At 47.5% G+C, this 23,317-nt stretch overlaps 1 protein-coding gene across 1 annotated transcript; it reads left to right on the forward strand.

Moving 5' to 3' along the window:
* The first annotated feature begins 8,376 nt into the window (after positions 1-8,376).
* On the forward strand, positions 8,377-22,916 carry LOC309590379 (glycerol-3-phosphate dehydrogenase [NAD(+)], cytoplasmic-like). The gene is made up of 8 exons (XM_082311513.1): positions 8,377-8,480; positions 13,275-13,452; positions 15,370-15,510; positions 16,753-16,891; positions 18,592-18,704; positions 20,272-20,505; positions 20,656-20,762; positions 22,105-22,916. Exons 1-8 carry the CDS (start codon positions 8,440-8,442, stop codon positions 22,199-22,201), a joined length of 1,050 nt encoding a protein of 349 aa, XP_082167639.1. The 5' UTR covers positions 8,377-8,439; the 3' UTR covers positions 22,202-22,916.
* The last annotated feature ends 401 nt before the right edge of the window (positions 22,917-23,317 follow it).

Below are 23,317 nucleotides of genomic sequence, written 5' to 3' on the forward strand. Positions count from 1 at the left end.
GTAGTCTTAATGAGTCAAAACCTTTTTTCGTTTGGGCTTTTCAGTCACTGTCAGTCGTCTCCTAATTTTCTTGCTCTTCTTTATCAGTCCCTATGCATCATATTCTGCTGTAACACAGGTCCAGCTGAAGGCACCAGACTCACAGACGGCAGCAGCTCGTATTGCCTACAAAGTTCCCCTCCCCGTCCACAGCCCATTCGCATCCTTCACAGTCACATTTGGCACCATTTCCAGTTGCATTCAGTGTGACTTTGCATTGAGTCATGCTCTGGGCTCCAGCATTACGTCACCCCAACATGATCCAGATGTGGAAATGTAAATTGGGGCAGCAGCGAAGGCTCGGGCTGGCTGGAAGCCAGGAGCGTAATCCCAGTAGCTTTCCCCCTGTGAGGCACCCTCTGAGGAAAGGACTGTGCTCTGGGAGCTCGGTGAAGAACAGGACTGAAGGACCTTGTGTCTGCCTCCGGAGCAGCGTTGTTCGAGTTGCTGCCTGTGCACAGCTATTTTTCTTTAATGCTTCTGTGTGGAGAGAGGCTCGCCACACCCTGGAGCTGTCGTCCTCATCACGCAGCCATGGGGCTGCAAAAGTAGCAGAAGTGACGCTGCTCTGCGGTCATTGCACGAGAGCGAAGACCACAGCAGCTCCATCCCTCTCCACACCGGCATATTGCGGTCAGCACGCTCACATTGCCTTATATCTTTTACACCTCGACAGCCTACAGTTCTGCACACCACCCAGCCCCAGGTTAAAGTGCTTACACCCGGTCTTGGCAGGGACTTCCAAGTCCCTGCACAGACTAAGGCTTGTCCTAGAGAGGCAGCTCACCAGCAGCAGCAGCAAATAACCCGTGTTATGACCAGAGTTTGAGACATTTCCGTAGCCGCAGCACTGATGAGCACTTTGTCTCAATCCCTTTGCCTCAATCCCTTTGCCTGCCCTTGCGCAGCTGCCCAGCACGCACGGTTTTAATCTGGCAGCCTGCTGGAGCTGCTGCTGACATCTGGATGTGCGTCCTGGGTCTCCCCGAGCGCCAACCCTCTGCTTGCTGGAGTCACGCGGGGACGCCTCCCTGCCCTTTTCTCTCCAACTCAGCAGGCAGAGAGCTCAGGGTATTGCCTCACCGCCCACGGCGGCAGAGTGCAGGCTGTTCTAGCCCAAAGGGCGACGGCTGGAGCCCATCTCCTCTGGCTGGTCCTTCTGCGCCATGGGAGGGCTCGCCTTCTGCCTTGCCTCAGCAGCCCCCGGCTGATTCCCCTCCCTGAGCTCAAGGGGATCTTTTCCAACGTGTTACTCGCCCCAACAGAGAGTGAAACCGAAACTTTTTGCAGATAGCCCCCTACTCAAGCCCTTCGTGTGGGGGATTCAAAAACACACGTTCGTCTGCTTAGGGCCTGACTTCTTCTTCAATAAATGTAGCCCCACGTGAGCCAGCCCTGTAGCACTGTGGGACCACCCAGCGGGTTCTCCGCGTGGGGAAAGTGCGCAGGTACCGACGGAGCCGGGCCGGGTCACCTCCCGAGCACGTACAGGGGGAGGAGAGGAGGCCAAGGAGAGCGCGTCCCCTGGCCACCAGCCTGGGCCTGGTGCGTGCTCAGCAAACGCACGGGGAGCATGCACTGTGGTTGAGGAGCTTCCCAGCTTTTCCATCCGTCTCACGGCCATCTCCAGCCTTTCTCTAAAGACTTCTTCTGCCCTAGCCTATGGCACAACATGGCATTGCTGCCTTCAGCTGTTCTGCAGCTCAGTGTTAGGACTCCCTCCCTCCATGATTCTCAATTTCCTGAAAAGCTAATGTGTTTTTATTAATGTCTCAACTAACCTTAACAGCTGCTGAGTGAATTCAGTTCTTCAGTCGCTAGCCCCTTCTCCTAGAAGCTTTTCTGTGCCATGCTTTACTCCTACACACTTTTCCTGTATGGTTTCTATGGCAACATGAGTATCTCTCCATCTGCTGTAGATCCCCGTTATCATGTTTAGCTGCTTGTTATCTCAGTCAAATGCCATTTCCAGGTGTATCATGATAACAAGATCAGTTTGGAAACTAAGCCAAAGCGCTTGGTAATTTTTGCAGGCAAACCTGTCCTTCATAATTTGACTGCTGTGTTTCTACATATGCTCTGCTTGTGGGATACTGATACTGAGCTCGTCTCATGACCAGATCTCCTGCTTGTATCTGCACACTCTAACCGATTCTGCATCCACTTCATAATTTCCAAATGACATCCTTCCTTCTCGTTGCAGCCTGTGCTGCCTACAGAGTAGGTATATTTGGATTCTGGAAAGTCTTTGTAGGTCTGTTGCTTGGGGTTTGACATCTATTTTATAGAAAACTAACTCTAAGTTACCAGTACTGGTTTTCTTCTGGCAAATGCATTTTTCAGTTCTGCTATAGTCCTGTTGCTTCTCCTGAAAACCTTCTCCGTTGGATTACAGAAAGCCCTAAAGAGTACAGATGGTTTACAACTGGTCTCTCAGTCTGTTCTGCTTGAATTCTTTAAATTACTTGGAATTACATACATTTCTATAGGGCTAAAATCCAGTCTCATTTTCTGCTATGTACTTTTTTTGAGAACTAATTTAAGCATGAAAAAAAGGTCCTTCCTATATGATCCGATCAGAACCTGCAGCAGAGAACTCAACTAAATAAAATGAGTGGAGTAAAAACTTCACTGTTGATTTGTTTTCTAGATCCCGTGAGTCAGTAAAAGCAGACTGCAAGAAGTCCACGTGGAAGCTGTAGAGCTGTAAATAATTTGGACTGTCAGCTCTTAGAGACATAAACTGACATTATTTATTTTGTACCTAAGATCCTGGAAGCGCTGCTTTGAGATATTACATGCTACCTCAGTATAAATGGTTATTATTTACTACCTATAATTAAAAGTAGTTAAGCATACAATAATTTAGTGCTTATATATATACACATCTAAAGCCATGCAAATCTTCCATTTAGAATATAATTCAGGGAAAGCTAATGTGCAAAAATATTCCAGTGGATAACAAAGAGGCCCGTGATACACGAGTAATTCTGACGCTAATGCTGCCCACCAGGCTGTCCGGCGTAAGGTGAGGGTCGGGTGTGGCGCTTGCAGGTTGGGTGGAGTTGAAGTGGTAGGTTTGTAATGGCCTGCAGACCTCGGCCAGGGGAAGGTTTCTGTGGACACTCACACCAGACGGGCTCCTCTCGCACACCCAAGCTGAACTTGGAAACCCTCGTTCTAAACTCCAGACCTACCCCAGCCTCAACTCAACCCCTGGCTCCACGGGTGAGAAAACTCAGCGTTTGCTGTTGAGTCCTGCTGGCATCAGCCCACAAGGTTCGGCCAAAAAAGCTCGATTTTCAGCTCCTCTTTCCCTAAACTCCACAGCCTGCATTCCTAGAGATGCTGAGGAGCGATGCTGCCTGGTCACCAGCCCAGGGAGTGCAACATTCATATTCTGCTTTGCTTCCAAGTAGTCACAAGACAGAAGAGGCTCCCTGAATCTTACTTGTCTCCAAAGAGATCAGACAACATAAGGCAGAATATTACCCATAGCTCCATATGCCCGCACAGGATGTGAACTGTGATGCAGGCAGTGCAGGACATCTTAGGAATATGAAAAAAACTAGTGAGAAAAGGAGAAGGGAGTGATACGCAGAGAAAACTATCCTTCAAACATCCAAAATTAAATGTACAGCTCAAAATCAAAACAAATCAGACCTACACAAGGAAGGAAAACAAGAACAAAAGGTTTTTAGCTGCGTGATTACAAAGAAAACAAAGGAAAGGATCCTTAACAATAACAGCAGGCTGGATACATAAAAGCTAAAGGAATATGTTGCTGCACTTTCCATAAGGAAGAAAATGTAAGCCCAGAGAGCAGAGGTGGCACACTTAATGGGCCAAAGGCATGGGTGTGGAAATGACCGCATGCAACACAGCCACAAAACTCAAGAGCTCTTTACTCTTCACTTCTGAAGTGAATAATCTGGATAATATTCACTTCACTTCTGAAGTGAGTAATTCTGAATAATAAATAATCTCCATCACTGAAATCTATAGGCTTTTTAATACAAAATCTATAGGCTTTTTAGAGCAAACGTTAGCCATGAGTAACAAAAGACATGGAGGGAAGCAGAAAACGGGTTAAGTGCAAGCTAGGCATATTATATGTAGACTAACCCAATATCTTTCTTTGATAAGGCAATTGCATTTGTGGACAAAGGAAAACTAATAAATCTTATCAACCTGGACTTTGGTAAAGTATTTGATTTGGTATTACCTAGATAATCATTAGTTACGCTCGAGAAGATGAGGATTAACATAAGCACTATACAATGCCAAAGGTATCTAGTATTGGGGGTGAAAACTGCTGATGGGGCTGAGAGCAAAATTATAGGACTGAAGGAATCGGTCTTACTGAATAATTTCATTAGTTAGCTTGGCACAAAAAATGACGAGTGGGGTAATGAAATTTGCTAACGACAAAGTTGGGAGACATTTTCAATACCTAGGAAATCCTACAGGAAGAATTATATGATCGTTATGCCCTAGTAACAGACACGGGATGAAATGTAACAGCGTAAAATGCAAGGACGTGCACTGGGAGATTGATAAAATTTCTGCTGTAAATTAAAATTCATCCACTATGAACAACAGAAGAGGAAGAGTTACATGCCTGATGTAGTTCTTAAAAAGGTAAATGCAGTCTTGCATGTAGCAAGCCGCGTATTTCCAGGAACAATGAGTAAATATATACAAGGCACCGGGTAAAATTCCACTGAGATTTTAGGGCATCATTCAGGTTATCAGCGTTCAGCAAGCCTGAATTCATGCTGGAACAGGTAGAAGTGCCATCCGGATAATCAGAGGAAGAGAAAAGAGCAGATAAGACAGCGTGTCTTGCTGAGCTTGGCAAAATGAAGGGATCTGATTCCTCTCTGTAACACGTTTGGGGTTTAAGGCAGGCAGAGGGGGAGAATAAGCACCAGGAGAGAAGAATAATTCACATTTATAGACGGTGCTTGTGCTAGAGCAGATAGATAGCCGTAAGTTGGATATGGGCATAAATTGGATATGAAATGAGGAGAAGGGCTCTCACTGTGAGAGGAGTAACGGTCTCAAGCAGCTTCTCAGTAGGAGAAGAGGGGAAAAAAACCTAACCAATTTAAGATGGAGTATGATAAGGCTGTGAGCTGGCAGCAAGAACTGGGCAGAGAGTGTCCTTCCAGGCCCAGCTCCGGCTCGCCCGGGGAAGGAGAATGGAGGACTGGCCCTACCCCACGCACCCAATGGTATAGGGTACCCAAACACCACCAGCCAGTGGCCAAGGAAGCAAAGTATGGCTATATCTATACCATAGGGTAGAGCATACTGCCCTTGACCTTGCCCTCTGGTCCCTCTCTACAGAGCAGCCAGCCCCACCTCTCCTCTCTGCCCATCCTCTGCCTGCCGAGTTTGGCACTGCTCAGTCACATTTTTCGCGGTGTTCAAAGCCCGTATTGCCACCATAGAAAGAGCCACACCTGGCTTAGAAAAAAAAAATGCCCGTTGGCTGCCTTGGCTTTGCAGCACTGACAGTGAGGTTTTTCTGTTTGCAGCAGCTGCTGGGCAGAGGAAACCTGTTGGGCTGCGTGGTCTCCGGCTGCTGACACGTGCATGAGCCATTAGGTGCGGAGGATCAGGTGAGCTGGGCTGGGGGCGGCCTTGAGAGGGTTGCCTTCATCCTCCCTATTAAGCAGACTGAGCTTTTATGTCTCTTATGTACTAATGACTCACGCTTGAGAGGTAGCACTCGTGGGCTTATGTGAAAAACAAACATTGTGCCTTTGTGGGAAAGAACAGATCCTTCTCCTTGCCTGATAAAACAACGGTTGTCAGCATCTGCCAGTGTGTGCTATATGGCTCCGGGGCCCTGGAATCTGCCAAAGGACCCATTTCTCAGGGCCGTTCTGTGTCCCCACACAACACTGCCACTGAGACGGCCTTGGCATCCAAACCTGCTGTGAGAAACAGGCTGCAAACCAGCTGGTACGGTCCTTTGTGCATGAGCGCTCTCCTGTCCATCTGCATGGAGCAGTGCCTGCACAGATCCAGAGGACAGTTCAGCAGCAGCACAAGTCATCTACTTCCAAAGCCAATTAGTGTCACAGATGTATAAGCTAATGTGTGTACTCAGTCCCAGGCTGCGTCCTCTGCTCTTCACGAGTCCTGCCGTATCCATCTGCCCGCTCGTTCCCTGCCAGTCTTCCCCCTGCCAGCTTCTGTGCACCGACCAAATGGTCAGTGCAGCCTGAATGTGGAGGGCACATAAATCCATCAGTCCCGAGGCCACCGAGCTGATACAGTTCCCCTTTGTAATTAAAAGCTTCCATATTAATTTAGATGAAACCATTACAGTTTGCAATACTTGTGTACTGTATAGACTAGGGACAGCTTCTGTTGCATGCATTAGTTGCAGAAGCCAGTGCTTCAGTCTGTGTCCTCCCCTTGGGGCCTGGGGACTCACCAGGACGGAAGAGCTTGCGGCAAGCAGAGAAGTCTCGGGAGCCAAACAGGGCAAGAAGGATGATGGCTCCTCCTCACCTCCACAGTAGCTCTTCTTCACGGCCGGGGGGAATAAATTAAAGGGAGCAGAGAGCTAAGAGGCACAGAGGAGCTATACAGCCAGGGAAAGAGCAAATCATGGTGCACAGAGAAGAGACTGGAGGAAATCCACCTGGAACTGGAGAAAGAGGAGCAGCTGAGGGAGCTGGGGCTGTTTAGCCTGGAGAAGAGGAGGCTGAGGGGAGACCTTATCGCTCTCTACAGCTGCCTGAAAGGAGGCTGTAGCCAGGTGGGGGTCGGTCTCTTCTCCCCAGTAACAAGCGATAGGACGAGAGGAAATGGCCTCAAGCTGCGCCAGGGCAGGTTTAGGTTGGATATTAGGAAAAACTTCTTCACCGAAACGGTAGTCAGGCAGTGGCACAGGCTGCCCAGGGAAGTGGTTGAGTCCCCATCCCTGGAGGTATTTAAAAGAAGGGTAGATGTGGTGCTCGAGGACATGGTTTAGTGGTGGGCTTGGCAGTGCTGGGTTAATGGTTGGACTCGATGATCTTAAGGGTCTTTTCCAACCTTAACGATTCTATCATTCTATGAAAGGCTCTTGTGCTTTGGCTGCACTCAAACTGCGCACGTGGGTAACGCCTCTTCTCGCAGAGCTCCCCATCAGGCTTCACACGTGCCCAGGGTCCCAGCTATGCCTTCCTTTTCAGGAACCTGTCCCAGTCATTTTCCCAAGATACTGTTTTGCAGGATTTTGCCCTAGTTTGTTTATTATGTCCCCCAAACTCTCACCGCCATCAGGATGCACTAAATAGCTGAGCCGATGAAGATGACGAGCTGAACATATGGGTACCTCCAGAAACACCCACGGGCTCCTGAGAGGCTGGCGGCCGGCCTCCCGCTGTGAGTCACGGAGCCAGGCCCCCTCCTCACGCGGAGCCAGAAACCCACTGGGCCCGGCCCCGGCCCCGCTGAGCCTGCGGCCCCCGGCGGGGAAGGGAGCCCGGGCACAGCAGGACGAGGGGACGCAGGAGCGCGAGCGCGGGGAGGGTAGCAAAGGCAGCTCTTTGGCTCCAAAACGAGAGAGAAGGCTGCCTTGGAAGGGAGACAGGGTGTAGTGGAGGGCTGGGAGGTGAAATGCAGGAATCTGTGGGGCGCCATGCATGATGACACCATGTAGGGAAAAAGAACGACACTCCGTTTTGTCCTTCCTTGCAGGTAACTTTGATGTCCCGTATTAGGAGCTGTGATCTAGTCCGTCACTGATGATTTATCAGCTGAATTTGGCTCTGGAAATGCACTCATACCCTTTCTCTGGGGTGCTCCTCACCTGTCGGACGAATTTAAGCCATCATGCACCCGCCTGGCAGGGCAGGGGGGACCTCGAGACGTTTCCCGCGGCCCCGGAGGGCCGAGCTCACCCCCCGCACCCTGCAGAAGCCCCGGCGCTGCCGGCGGGCAGGGGGGTCCCGCACCCGGGCAGCGCCGGGCCCCCCGCCCGCCCCACGCAGCTCCTCAGCCCCGTCCGTTTCGGAGAAGGCACCATTTTCCCCGTTCCCCCTCCAGGGCACTGATTCCCCCCCCCCCCCCGCAGGGCAGCCCCGCGGGGCACGGACCCACCCGGGCGGAGCAGCCGCCGGGGCCCGGCGCTGCCCCGGGGCCGCCGCCCGCTCACGCCCGTCCCTCCCGCAGGCGGCGGGGGCCGGGCCGGGAGGGGCGGTGCTGCCCGGCGGGCCGCGACGAACCGAACCGAGCCGCGCCGCGCCCAGCCGCGCCGAGCCCAGCCGCGCCGAGCCGAGGCGAGCCGAGCCACGCCGAGCCGAGGCGAGCCGCGCCGAGCCGCTCCGAGGCGATCCGGTCGGCGGCGATCCGCGGCGGCGGCGGCGGCGGCGGCGGCGGCGGGCGGCCCGCAGGATGTCGCCGCTCCGCGTCTGCATCGTCGGCTCGGGGAACTGGTGAGTGCCGCAGCGCGGGGGGGGCACCCTCCGTCCCCCCGCCTGCCCCCTGCCCTCCTCCTTCCCCACCCCTCCCTTTTTCTTCCCATTTCTGTCCTTTTTTTCTCCCCTTTTTTCCCTTCCTTGTTTTCTTCCTCCCCCGACACCGGCACCGCCGGGCCGGCTCCCCCCCCCGCCGGGGGCTCCGCAACAGGTCCGGGGCGGCGGAGGGTCTCCATGGTCCTGAAGCCGCCGCCCCGGCCCCCGTCTCGTCCCGCCTCAGCCGGGTGGGCCCCTGGGCAGGGACCCTCCTCCCCCAGAGCTGCACCCGCCGCCGGCAGTGGAAGGGCGTCGGGCTCCTGCGGCGTGCGGTCCGGCAGGCACCGGGAGCCTGGTGACGGGGGAGCCCAGCCTCCCCGCGGTGCCGGCCTGGGCAGGGCCCGGGCAGCTCGGATGTAAGCGCCGAGGGGTGAGGAGAGCAGGGATGCTCTTTGTCTCCCTTTGAAGAACCCAGGCTTCATTTAAAGCCACGACTTACTGGCACCTTTCGCTTCCATCCTGCTCCGCGTGTTGTTTTACATCTTGGTGCAGACACAGCCTTGCGTTCCTGTCCCCCGTTTATCCTTATCGCCATTCATAAGAATATGTTTGCTGCGGCTCAGTCCTTTCTAGCCCGGACAAAAGCACGGCTCTCCAGAGCTCCTTGGGTCTGCCAGACCCCACCGAAGTCAGTAAACCTTATCTCACTGGACTTCGCATTTACTTTTCTTACGGTTTCTGTAAGCTGAGCGCAAACAAACAGACCAACATGTGTGTGCATGCGCTTGGGATTAGCAAACCTGGCCTCCAGGTGGTTCTGTGGGTTTCTTTTGTACAAGGAGGGCAAGCTCCTTAAGATTTTTAAAATATCTGACAGCTAAGTGGAAGCAAATGCCAAAAAAAATCAATAGGTGAGGGAGTGGTTGCTTGCGAGCTGCTGAGAGCACAGCGTAGTTAAAGCACGGCTGGTTGCCTTCCTGCCTTGCAAAACCAGTCCACTGCTTTCTGAGCCCCGCATGCATGCTCCTTCCAGCTCGCAGGCTCGTTGTGCATGGCCTCGCTCAGGTACAGCCTTTCACATGTAACTGCACAGCTACGTCTTCTTTGGGAACTCATCGTCACGCCTCTGGCTTTCTCTGGCCCTGACCGAGGCAGTCCTGCCCCATCATTTCTGCACCAGCGTTTCCCCGACTGCTGCTTCCACTCTGTCGCTCCAGCGCTTGCACCCCTCCCCTGCCACCCTCTTCTCCCTCACCTTAACCACAGGCGCCCAAGCCCGTGCAGGCAGCTCGTTGTCACTTCCAAGCCCCTCAGCAGCCGTGGCTGCGGGTCTGGGAGTCAGCCCCCAGCGACAGCCTTCATCACGCCCTTGCTGCACCCTCAGGCAAGCACCTCCTGCCTTTCCCAGGCTGTCCCCTTGCCGTAAGACATTCTCCAAAGCCACTTAGTTGTCTTCCTTCAGATCCGTACTCGAGAAAGTTCGCTTTTTTTCACATGTACCTACGAACTTTGAAAGAGTTACGCCACAGATGCAGAGACCCCAGCTTATCCGATACTGCCCACCTCCCCGTACCGCCTGGGTCCATCTGTTGCTTCCTACCATATACATAGACTGGAAAATCTTTGGGGAGGAGGTGAACATTGTGCTCTGATGTTTAAATCACACCTACTCGTAGCCTCTGTGGCAGAACAGGTTGTCTTAGCACAACATAGAAATATAATGTTTATCTTTGGCAGACGTTTTTTTCTTGTGTTCCTCCTGAATATTTGGGTGACAGTTCAGATCGCCGCGCTTGAGTCTTTCCTGCTGCTCAGAAATGTGGTTGGCACGTGACGCAGCGTGTTGCAATAGCCCACATCAGCTGCAGAAGTTCAGCAGGTCACAGGGACCTACTAAGTCAACACTGTCAGGAGACTCATGAGTGATGTGGTTAAGCGAAGTAAGTGCTGCGCCGCATTTTGCCGTTGCCAGCCAGGTGCAGGAGGGTATGTGTTTACGTTAATCATGGTTCAGTTATATGATTTTAAAAATAGAGGTTTCGTTCACTGCCTGGCCCTTCAGAATCCAAAAGCTCTCCGGGTTGTCTTAGATTCATTTGGACTGCAATGTCCTCGGCGAAGATCCAGCTTGAGCTAGGTTCTTGTCTTCAATGTGGACAGACGGCCAGGCTTTTTATGGAGGTGCATGGAAGGAAAACAAGAGCCAGTGGTCATAAATTGAACTAGAGGAGGTTCCGACTCAATATATGAGGAGAGGAGAAAAAAAAAACCCTGTGAGAATAATAGAGCATTGGGGCAGGTTGCCCAGAGAGGAGGTGGTCCTTGGAGAGTTTTCAAGACTTGACTGAACAAAGCCCTGAGCAACCCATCTGAACGCAGTGTTGTTCCCACTTCGGAGACCTCTCCTGGTCCCTTCCAACCTGAGCAATACTATAATTTAAAAAATTTGAGGTGGTTGGCTAGGAAAGAGACTGGAGGAAGACATGATCATCTTCAAGCATCTAAAGGAGAAAAACAGTATTCCACCCTTCTAGAATAGAAGTGGGCTTAAACTGCAGTAAGAAAGACTTAGGTTAAACGTGAGGATGATCTTTCTAAATCTAAGGGTAGCAAAGTCCTGGGATGCGCTGGTTGGGGAAGGGGAGAGCCCTGCAGCCGCTGAGGTCTCCTCAGAAAAACTGTTAGGAACGGCATGAGTGTATTTGGCTGCCCTTTGTGCAGGGAAGGGCCTGGCTGCTTCACGGGGTCCGCGAAGCTCTATTTTTCACCAGATCTGGTGTATGCCACAAACACTTTCATATTCACATATGTAAATAATGGGTCTTGCTTGAGTTATTCCACATCAAAGCTTTCTCGTTATACTGATAGGAAATCTCCAGATAAAAGCTTTCTTTTTCTTAGCAATATATAAATCACTTTCAACATTAATTAACATAATTGGAGAAAAAACCTGATTGGCAGTTTTCACTTACTTTTAAAAATTATCTAAGTGGAGCTCTCTGCCTTCTTTTAATCTTCCCTAGATTGAGTTGTGAAGAAAATAAAACCATGGCAAAGTCTTTATATGTGAGCGGCCTTGGTTTTGTTTGCCTAAGCAGTCCTCTTCTGCCAAGCCTGTGTAGGCTACCAAGCACCGCCTTCACAGACAAAGCAGTTCTTCTTCCCAAGGCTGATCAGCACTGACCGAGTTTTAAATGGACCAAGTAAAACAGAGCATCAGGTCGTGCCTCCGATCGGAGTCTCCAGCACAACCTGGACAATGAATTTAGACCTCAGGTTTATCCATAAAAATAACTTCTCTTCTTCATCCACATTTCTTGTGCTGAGCCACAGTTCACCCTCAGCTCAGGCCTTGGTTGTGCCCTCCGTTGATAGCAGGGCAAGAGAACCAGACTGTAAGTCATTTTAAAGATAATACTTCTCTTACAGTAAAGGTTCACCCCTAAAACATTCCCCTACGTATTTTAAAGGACCAAACCCAATCATCCCTTTTTAGAAAGAAAGCATTACAGCAGCTCGGGATACAGTATATAGTCAACACTGGGCAAAGTGAAACCTGCTCTCAGTAGGATTTCTTTATCATTAAAGATTAAGATGAAGCCCTTATTCTTTTATTACTTATTGAGCAATTCAGCCTTGTGCAAACCTGTTACATCAAAAATATGGTTGAGCCAAGGAGAGCCAGTTACAGCGTGGTTTCCCTTTGAACCATCGACAGCAGAGACCTACCTGGACTTCGCCTTGGATGTGCTTGAGAACTTTATCAGTTCCAGAAACCATACCAGGGCTCAGTCCTCCTCATGCTCCTCCCTGCAGGTCTGTTACAAGTGGGTCAGAGGACAAGAGCGTTGCAACGGGAGCTCCTCTTTCAGTTGTGTCAGTAAAATAGCCAGTACTTGAAAGATTAAAGTAGCATTAAAATGGAAAGAGGGGAGAGAGGAGTAAAAAGAGTCACCCCTCCTCCCCGTGTAATTGAAAGGGCATTAAGCAATGCTTTCAATATTTTCTGCAGGGTTTTTTTAATTCCCTCTTGCCAAGCAAATAAGTGGATGTTTGCAAGGCTGCAGTGGTGGATGAGGAAATAAAATTATTGTTTAAACCGAGATTAAAAAATGCTGAGCATGACTGAAGAAGAGTAAACCGAATAGTTAAAATATCCTCGGCTGCAACTATTACAGATCCTGTTACAGTGATAATTAGAACAATAAATAAAGAGAAACCATCAGGTTGAAGATTTGTTTGTTTTTGTTTTTTTTTAAGAAAAGAACAATTTCTGAGGATTTAGCTCTTACATAAAATCTTTATTGCAACTGTTTAGTTATTGGTAGGAAAGATGGGATGCATCTGTTTTAGATGAGGTGCACAAAGACTGTGACAGCAAGATCACTCAGCGGTGCTTTGCTACCTGGATTGTTTTACATTTGTTGTCTTGAGAAAAAAAAACAATTATCTGAGGAGCAAGAGAGATTTTAATTCCAGATACTGTATTTTTAGTGCTGTTGATGGTACATCACATTCCCACTCTGTAGTCCTTGATATGACTTCAGATCCCTTATTACAGTTATGTTTTCTCTGGTTCTGCTTTCTGTGTTTTTAAACTGAGGGGGTTTTGATGGAAGGTAGTGGATAAAGCTTTCTGATAAATGTAGCAGGCACCCGAACAGCTTTGTAGCACAGGCCTTTTATGAGTTATTACATTCAAAGTAATTTGTGTTTCCAATTCACAATAAAACTATCTGTTTCCTATTAGTTATCTCAATTTTTTTCTTTTTAAAGGGGATCAGCCATAGCAAGAATCGTTGGCCAAAATGTCCAGAAGTCCAACAGATTTGATCCTACTGTCAAGATGTGGGTATTTGAAGAGATCATCAATGGAAGAAAACTCTCAGAAATAATCAACCAGGAACATGAAAATGTTAAATATCTGCCTGGATACAAGATACCCAAAAATGTGGTAAGTTGGAAAAAAAAAGATCACTGAAATATTGTTATTTTTTATAAGGGAGGCAACACCTGGCAAAATTAAAATTAGGAAGTATTTCACTGCTTCATTCTGGTTTTCCACCTAACTCACTCCAATATTTTAAGTACGCTGGAATATAACTCACTTCTGTGACTTCTGCGTGTCTCGTATGTCACACGCACCTTCAAACAGCCAGCCGTGCCGGGTGCTGGTAACGCGCCCTCCTCCGCTCCGGCAGAAATCAGCATAACTCTAGAAATGGCAGGCAGGGATCTGTCTACACGGAGCTGAGATATTTCAAACCCACAGCATCTTCTGGAAAAAAGGGAAAGCTACTGCTCTCCCTTCTTCTAAAACAGAAATCAACAGCACAGCTAACAGCTGTGGCTTACAAGAAGATGAATGAGCTATCGGCTCATGGGCGCTTTCAGGATAGCAACACACTGCTATAATTAATAATGCTGTAAATTCCACCAAAAATATAAATTTCATGGACATTTACAATACCAAATTTGCATCTCTACTTAAACTAATCAGCTTAGATAATTTATTGCTACTGGAGCAAGCCAGGTGAGGGTTTCTGGCTGTTCAAGATTTTGCCAAATGCCACTGTTGTGTGAATTAAAGAAAGTAGCACCGCATTTCTGGAACAGTTGCAGTTGTAAAAGGAAGTTACAATGCTGCACATGGTGGGTCTCCTTGCTTGGAGAGTGGTTATATTTAGTACTCCATTTAGTGCTGCGATTGCATATTTGCACTCCCGTGGTTTGAACTTGGCACACAGTTCTCCTGGGTTAGAATTGACTTGTCACTGTTGTTTTTACGACTCTCTAGCAGATCAACAGGCTTGTCACCAGCACTTGAGATCAGCCTCATCCTGTCTGTAGCAAAGTCTGAGGCTTTACCAGCAGAAATCAGCTGGTTGCAGTAAAGCCTTGGGGGACCCTCACATCTTCATCTCCGACTGAGGAAAAAAATAAAAAAAACCAAAAAAACCTTCATTTTTTCCTTGCGTTGCTCTGCAACATTTTGGAGAGACGGGAGCACTGTCTGTATGGCGCTGCCAGCCACTGCCCCGCTCCCGCTTTGCCGTTTTCCCGGAGAAGCAGCCTTGCTGGCAGCCGTTCTGGTTCTCCCGCCAGGAATCCCGCTTGCTCTAAGGCCGTGTGCTCCAAGGCTGCATCCAAGGGCAGCGTTCGCTCTGACTGTAGACTGCTTGTGATGGCAGGTTCAACTTCACCTGCCGTTGCCTCTGTAGCCGGGCTTGAATTGGTGTTCTGAGTAATGCCAGCATTTGGAGGAAGATACACCGGGGTAGTTATTAAGCATGTTGTATAGGTTTTTGTAACTATTGGTCAAGTTACTATATATTTAAAACAAAGACACGTACCCCCCAAAGGTGATGGTAATCTCTGGCTTTTGATATAGTTTATTCCTGAGTAACTCTCAGCTGGTGACCTATGGAAACTAAAGACTGCCAGAAGAGGCTCTGTCTCGCCACCCTGGTTTGCCCCATGCTCCCCGGTGCTACCGCTCATTCCAGAAGAACCATATAGGGTTGCTCAATATCTTCAGGAACCACCTGAAGAAGCTGAACCAGCAAAGGGGCTTCCCCGGACAGTGCAAGTTTAGAAAGAATATCATGTTCCCCACGTTATTCACACAGGGCTGGGATGGGAGGCAAGTTAAAAATAAAATAAAAAATCCAAACGTAAAAAAAGTTAGGCTGCTTTGGGTATTTCAGAAGAGAGCTGCAGTTGCCCCCATGAAGAGCTAGCAGCCACACAACAGTGCCAGTTAAAATTAAGGACATTTGCAACACATCTGCAATGGCTTCGGCAGGTTGGTATCTTGCAAGGTGTGAGGATTCCTGCCCGGGGCTCATTTCAGTTGTCACTCGTGTCCCAGGTGGCTGTACCGGACGTGGTCGAAGCAACAAACGGGGCAGATATTTTAATGTTTGTTCTGCCACATCAATTCGTTGGACGAATCTGCGAGCAGATCGCAGGCCAGATAAAACCCGGGACATTCGGGATTTCACTGATCAAGGTAAGCTGTCATCTCCACACGACTCAATCTGTAGGGAGTAAATAAATATCTTTAACGTAAGGGTAGGAGCTTCAGTCCTCAGCTGCATGCTCTGCATAAACACAGACATTTCTTTCTGCACGAGTTAAAACTTAGCCAGCCTCTGCCAGCCCTTCTGCTGCTCACGTGGCCACAGAGAGGAAAGGATGGGGCAACCCAGCTGGGCTAAGAGTAACTGTCTTTGCCAGCCATCTTTAGCCTGGATCGGTTCCCACTTGGACCAGCACGGGGGTGAAAATGGGCAGAGAGAGAGAGGGCTGCATAAGCTGGTGCTGCTGCCAGAAAAAATACTCATCAGGCTGCAGCCTCAATTAACACTTAACTGGAAAGAGCTCTGGGTCGAAGTACCTCTTCCAAGTACATGCTAAAGCTGTACTTGGCAGCATTAAAACGGCACAATAACACTAACAATTTTGCAGAACTGAAGCAATTTCAATCTGGCATGAACTGAGGAATCTCCTTTTAAGGTTAGAGGTACCAGATTATCAGAATCTTAAAAGGAATTAATACTATAAGAGAATCTCAAACTAAAAGCCAGAGGCAAAGCATAGGAATATAGTCTGCTGCTTCTTCTATTGCTTCCATTACAGGAAATATCCAATTTAAAATTGTAATGAAAGAAATGTAATTCAACTTTTCAGACTGCAATACCAGCTATTCCCCTTTTTTTTTTTTTCCCTGTAGAAATTACCTCACAAGCAGCAGTACATAGAGAAGAGGAGGGTGGGAGAGGAGGGAAATTCCTGCAAATTTACCTCTTTCTTTAGCTTAAAAAACCCCCGAGACAGTTCAGTACACTCCTTAATACCAGCGAAGCACTCAGATTAATACTTAGATCTTGAAAAAAAGCCACTGCTTGTCAGCTTAATTTAAAAGTCTGGTTCTGTACTACAGGAGTTTAACACAAAGGAAAAACACAGCACCAAAGAAGGCCTCAGGACAGCAGCACTGGATGCGAGGCCTCTTGCAGGGTTACCTTGATGGTCGCTACCTTCTCCCTGAACTTGCCTTGAATTTGCAGTTATCAAAGCACAAACCCAGAGCATTTTTATTAATGGCTAATGCTAGTGACTATAAGACCCAAATCCTTCCAATTAAAACGGGAGGGCTGCAGGCAATAGGGCACCTTCTGCTTTACCGGTGCTCTGCTGCTGTCATTTTCCTAGTCCAATAACCTGGCTTTGACCATTGTCTTTTATTCAGGGGATCGATGGGAGTCCTGACGGCCTGAAGCTCATATCTGACCTCATTCGAGAGAAACTGAAAATAGAAATCAGTGTGCTTATGGGGGCCAACATAGCCAAAGAAGTGGCTGACGAGCAGTTCTGTGAAACCACCATTGGTAACTATTGCAAAGAGCAAATCGGAGCCGCTGGCTGTGGTTTGATGTCGCCTGTGGCTGGGCAACAGGGTCGCCTCTGGGGGTGGCGGGGGGGCGATGGGTCCGGTGTGGTTCCCGAGTGGCGCGGCGGGTGCGGTGCCTGCTGAGCTCCTTCAGGGAGGCAGCGTGGATTCCAGGGAGTTCGGTGCTGGCAGGATCAGATCCAAACTGACAGCGAGTTTCGGTGCTGAGGGCTAATTTAATCCATTAAAAAGTTGCAGCTTAATCCTGTTTCTGTAGGAGCTGGCAAGAGCCACCTTCTGTGTCCGTACAGCTCAACACTGAGTACATCGGCAGCTGATACGCTATACAGTCTAGATAGAGAAGTGCAATCAGAAGCTCATATGTGCTCATGCTCCCTGAGGGGTATTTCTCCATCTTCAAATGTCTTTGTTTAAAAAAAAAAAACACCAAAACCCAGGGTACAACAAAAAAATCCCCAGTAACATTCTGTTCCTCCCATTCAGACTGCTTGCCAAGATGTAGCCTCAGATCCTCCCAGAACGGGGTCTGACCTGACTTGGAAAGTTCATCTGTTAGTTTTTAAAACCCATTGGTTTTTAAAGTCAGCAAAAATTAAAGTTACAGCCTTCCATAGCTAGGGAAGTCAAAAAATAACTTATCATGGCACTACTGTTCCTTTGCCTTGCAAAGTTTACAGTCATAGTGCAAACCATACCAGCTGGGCATTTGTTGCTGGCAGGGTGAGTAGGCACAACTAGGGACTAGACATGATAAGGAGACTTGAGCAATATTCATTTTCGGGGGGGCGAGTTTAACTTCTGCTGGCCCAGTTTGAAGCCACGCTGTGATGATGACTGTGCAAAGACCTTTGTCCTCGCTTTTGTCCTTGTGGAAAGCCAGATAGCCCAGAAACTGCCACCTCAAGGAGACTGGGTATCACCCAACATCAATTATTGCAAAGGACGAGAAGCAAACCCAAAGTTTCTCGTGAGATGGGGCAGAAACCCCACAGCTACCAGAGTGCTATTGCCCAGGCTCTTTAATACTCAAAAACACCGAGTGCCCAGAACTCCTCCAGGAGCAACAGCTGGAAAATGCTACAGCTCCTCACTGCTGAGCTCTCCCTGAAGGAAACCGCATTGCCTGATATAAAAATGAAGTGAAACTCCATTCAGAAGTCTTTGCCCAGTGGCTACCCTTCCTCTCAATACCTGGGGCGAGCGCTGTAACGACACGATACAGGACCTCTGTAGAATTGGTAGCAAAAATGTTCAAGCAGTGCCAACGTTCGGCTTCATCATCTGTGGATCTTCCTGTACCTGGGAATTAATTGGGCATTAATCATTTGCACCCCATAATAATACTTAGCAATTATGCCAGTTTACATTTTCAAAGCAGCAGTTACACCGTTGTGCTGTACAAAGCGATTTGCAAATATTATTTTTTGCAAGGTTTATGGTTATACAAGCAGCTCTTTAAAGTGTTATTAAGCGATGCTTGGTCAATGTCCGGGGACTTGCATACATTTAACGCTGGCTTCCAGCAGCCGGAACTGCTGTCACACAAATCTCTCGTTTAGCAACGCCCAGTTATTGGGACCACAAAACCTAAAGTGCTCCCTGGGACCTTATTTCAGGTTTCAGTTATACTCTGAACCGTTGCAAAAACGCTCTAACTTTCATCCTTCCTTCCCACAGGGTGCAAAAATGAAAAGCAAGGGGAGATCTTTAAAGAATTAATGCAGACCCCCAATTTCAGGATTACCGTGGTGCTTGACTCTGATACAGTGGAGATTTGTGGAGCCTTAAAAGTGAGTGATTTCAAACCAAAATGTTTTTATTAGGGCCAAATTCTACCCTCACCTGAGTCTTCTGTAAGCCCCAGGGTCTAATGTGAGTCCTGCCACCGTAGAATGAGTGAGCGCAGACAAGATGTTCCTGTGCCAATTTTCCAATCTGTTAAAAAGGGACAATTTACCTAAAAATGTAACTGCTGGCAAAGCATTTCAAAATAGTTGTATTTTTATCTTTATTTAACCATATGCACCTCTGCTTCTGAGGGCAGACTTTAGTCCACTGTATTTTCTTGTCTGCATGTTATAAGCACAGAGAACAAAGACTTTTACTACACATAGTAGCTCCCACTAATAACTTATTTCCGTGGTTCAAGTAGTAACCCGCTAGAAAGTTTGCGTCAGAAGCGATGCTCTGTGTCGGCAGCACGTCTGCGCAGCGTTCAGCGATGCCCACGGCGAGATCCCAGGCTGGATCAGAAGCGATACCAAAATCACCAAGTTTCCAGTGAGAGGGCACTTGAGTGAGATTCGGAGTTTGCTTCTAAATGTGCTGAAAGCGACCCCAGCCTGTGATCCTTTGTACTTTTTTATACATTCAATCATTTGTACGTCAATAGTTCACCTTTCCTTGGAAGAGTGCGGATTACTGGCTAGGAAAGAATTGGTCCTGTTTACCCTTACATACAAAAAGAAAAGTTTCTTTACATAGAAAACCAAGTGCTCCCAAATTTTGCTTTCAGCCACAGACTGGAACCGCGGGCAGGCACAGAGGGGAGGGAGGTTGCTTCTGCTTTGTGGGAAATCTTTGCTGTTCTTGAAATCATTGCTTTGGCATTGCCTTTGCTAAAAAAAAAAAAAAAGAAAATCTGCACTGGGGCGCGTGCGTGTCTGGAGCAAACACTTCAACAGCAGTAGTAGGTGGCATATTACTCAAATACAGTGAACTACGCTTATTTGGGGACTTATTTAGGGGCTGGGAATTGGGAGGTGGGAAGGGAGGTGTGCAGGACAATGGTGAGGATTTGTGAAGATATTTATGATCCTGAGAGGTTTGTTTAGAGGTGTAGAAAAGGGCAATTCTACTGACCGTTTTTGCAGGGGAAACCAAAATTTGATCTGCTGTGGGATCAGTACATAGAACCCATGTCTGTTTAAATTTGAGACCCACAGAGAAAACCTGGAAAGGCACGATGCCGTGTGGGATATTTTAAATAGTTAAACCAGAAAGGTCAGCGAGTCCCAACTTGGAACTAGCAGAAAACCAAAACATTAATTGCGTACACACTACATGATTGCAATATTACCATATTAAATAAGCTGCTTTAGGTTTTGCCCATGGGAATAACAGAGGATACTTTATAATAATCTTCTAGAAGCCCAGCTACTTTTGTTCAACAGTAATTAGCTGTCTGCCTTCTTCATAACATAAACTCATGGCCATGGGAAATTGAACCTTCTTCTGGTGAACGGGGTGAAGACAGATTTGTAGGATTCTCTTAAAGCTGAGCGCAGGCTGATGAACCGGAGGCCTTGCCTGACCGTTTCCTTTCCTCCTCTGCATTTCACATTAAACTGTTTTTAGAACATCGTAGCAGTGGGAGCTGGGTTCTGCGATGGACTGGATTTCGGCGATAATACGAAGGCAGCAGTTATACGCTTGGGCCTTATGGAAATGGTGGCCTTTGCCAAGATGTTCTGCAGGGGACCGGTATCAATAGCCACTTTTCTGGAAAGCTGCGGGGTCGCTGATCTCATCACTACCTGCTACGGGGGACGCAACAGGAAAGTAGCAGAAGCCTTTGCTCGCACAGGAAAAGTAAGGAGGGTTTTGAAATATTTTACACTAATGCATGAAGAAATCCTTCTGTGTTTTAGAAAGGCATCATTAGCTGTTTACCTTCTTGATAACCGCTGGTATCGCAGCGGTATCCCCTCTGATCCAAGTAATCAGTCTCCTCTCTTCTAGTCCATTGAGGAACTGGAACACGAGATGCTGAACGGACAAAAGCTGCAAGGTCCTCAGACCTCAGCCGAAGTCTACAAGATTCTGAAACAGAAAAATATGCTTGATAAGTAAGTGCTTTGATTTAAAAAAAACAACTGAATCAACAACCAATTAGGAGTGATTCATAGCCTCCTTAACAGCACTTGTGTTTAATTATCTTGTTCGTTTCTGCAACAACTCCTTTCTCCATCTTGGGCCACCCTTAGAGCTCAGCTTCGCCTGACTCCTCATTGCCGTGGTCAGTAGAACGGGATGAAGGCTGAACAGCGTTAGAAGAAACAAGCCACAGACATATAGAAAACAAAAAAACAACAAATAATCCAAAGGAGCTACCCAGACATCCCCGTCCCCCTGAATAGGACTGAAAGCCATACACAAGTCAGCTTGCAAACACGGCCTATGGGTCAAAGGGTTTCTTGTTCTCAGCCTATCACCGTGACGGCTTGCAGCAATACTGCTCTCGGTGCAAACGTTAACGAGGTTATCTCAGTATAGAATTCAGGAGCGTACTCCTGAACAAAAATTTTTTACACACGTTGAATCGGTAACATGCACTGATATCCATGCTTTAGTGCCACAGATAATGCTGAGCTAAAAAGTACTTCTAATTGTTCGGGACAATGTAAGATTATTTATAATTTGAAACCTTTGTCTCCGCTTACACAATAGAAAAGCTAACTCCCCTCCGTCCCGTTCCCTCTTGAACACTAGCAGTACTGAGAGGTCAAACATCCCTAAATGAATACTTTGAAAAAAATCCTATTAAAATTAGAGCAGATATGGAAGATTCAAGCGGCATTATCTTTCGAAAATGAGAAAGATAAAAGAAAAGCTCATTTTGACAGGACGTGAACTTTAAATCAAAACTTGATCTAATAAGTATCCTATAATTGCACTTACTTATACGCTCAGCTCCAAGTCATGCAGTGGACTCATTTTTTACCACGTAATGGCTAAGACAACAGCTTCCAGAAGGAAAAGAACCCTTTAAGCCAGGAAAAGAAAATCATTAGACATTTGCATTCATTTTAAGTCTTTTATGTACCAGTAATGAAAGCAAACAATATATGCATTTTGCACACAGGAGGAAAAAGAGGATATGCAATTCAAGATTTTTTGTAAATAAAAAATATGGGACGGGACTTTTGTCTCCAAAACAGCTCTTCTCTGCTGCCACCCCCACGAATTGCCCCTGGCTCCTCTTAATTGCCCTATGTAGTCTTCCAGTAAAGGCACCTCCAAGTTAGAATTATATTGTAAAGAGAGAGAAAAATTTTCCACTTTCCTTTGAATGTAACAAAAAAAAAAAAAAAAAAGAGAGATGATTGTTTGTTGTTTCCCATTATAAATGGAATGGAAATGTTTATATAAACTTTAAAAACTATTTTCATTGCTACGCGCTTCTTTTAGGTTTCCATTATTTACAACCATCTACAAGATCTGCTACGAGGGTCAGTCGATCCAGGATTTCATCGCGTGCCTGCAGAACCACCCAGAGCACATTTAGAGATCCGCTCTCCTCGCCTGGTCACGTTCCCATCTTCCAGGACTCCGGGCCACTCCGCGGCAAATAAAGCAGAGAAACGGGTTGTGTGACAACGCTTGCTGTAAAAGCGACAAAGAATGTATTTCAGTATCCTCATTCCGGGGGTAAAAAATCTGCCTTTAATTTCAACATTATACCCAAACGAATGTAGAATTTAACAGCATTTGATTGGAGTTAGTAACGTGGGCATTTCCCTGGAGTTACTTTCTTGCTGACTGAAAACAGTTCCCCTTGTCATTTCCATAACAAGAGCTCAATCTAGCTCACGGGAACCTCAACAGTTTGCCTTTACTAGGCAATTACTAGGCAATTACTATTTACTATTACTTACAGAACAGCCCAAGATGCAGGAAAACTGAAGAACTCATCCAAACAGAAAAATTATAGTTTAAAAAAAAAAAAAAAAAAAAAAAAAAAGGTCTGACAGCAATAAGATGCAATCACATGGGCAAATGTTGGGTTTCCGTAATTCCCCTCAAACACAAATAACCTGTTGTATTTTGTGACGCTTAGTCCTTCCTTGATTTTGTTTCCCAGTGTAAGCCTCTTTGGAAAAATAGGTATGTTTAGTGTGCTCAGACAGACCTGGATGTTCGGCAGATGGATCACGAAAACAGCTTTAGGGGCGGGGGGAAGGAGAAAGAAGGGGTTTGGGGAGCGGGGCTGTTTGTTTCGAATTCGGGACCCTAGGAATCCTCAGCAGCGGTCTGACCTTCGTTAAACTTACTGTATTCCGTTGGAATACGGAAAAAAAAAAATTGGAATAACCAAATACATTTGTTAGTGTCAGGATTTGTCAGCAAGGCAAAGTCATTCATTGGTAGAAGCGGAGAGGGGAGAACGGGAGGTTGGCAAGGGGAGGTGTGCGCAACTCGGCTTGCCGCTTGTGCAACCCTCTTGTTCTGAGGACGTAACCAGTAACAGCGAAAAACCCTCCGGGATACTCGACTTTTTCTACGTGCATGAAAATGACCGCTACAGACGCACAGAAATCCTATAAAATCGCATTTGAAACCGGGCTGCGTTTTAACTCCCCGGGGGAACTCCACGGGCCTGACCCCGGCGCAGCTCCCGCCT

This window comes from Platalea leucorodia (assembly GCF_965183815.1).
Source record: "Platalea leucorodia genome assembly, chromosome: 5".
NCBI classification, from domain to species: Eukaryota; Metazoa; Chordata; class Aves; order Pelecaniformes; family Threskiornithidae; genus Platalea; species Platalea leucorodia.

What these genes read in the sequence shown, in the direction of transcription:
- LOC309590379 (XM_082311513.1), top strand. Translation starts at nt 8,440, where the DNA reads ATGTCGCCGCTCCGCGTCTGCATCGTCGGCTCGGGGAACTG. An exon ending in GTTCTGTGAAACCACCATTG is followed by an intron (nt 16,892 to 18,591) that starts GTAACTATTGCA and finishes TCCTTCCCACAG; the next exon opens with GGTGCAAAAATGAAAAGCAA. An exon ending in AGATTTGTGGAGCCTTAAAA is followed by an intron (nt 18,705 to 20,271) that starts GTGAGTGATTTC and finishes AACTGTTTTTAG; the next exon opens with AACATCGTAGCAGTGGGAGC.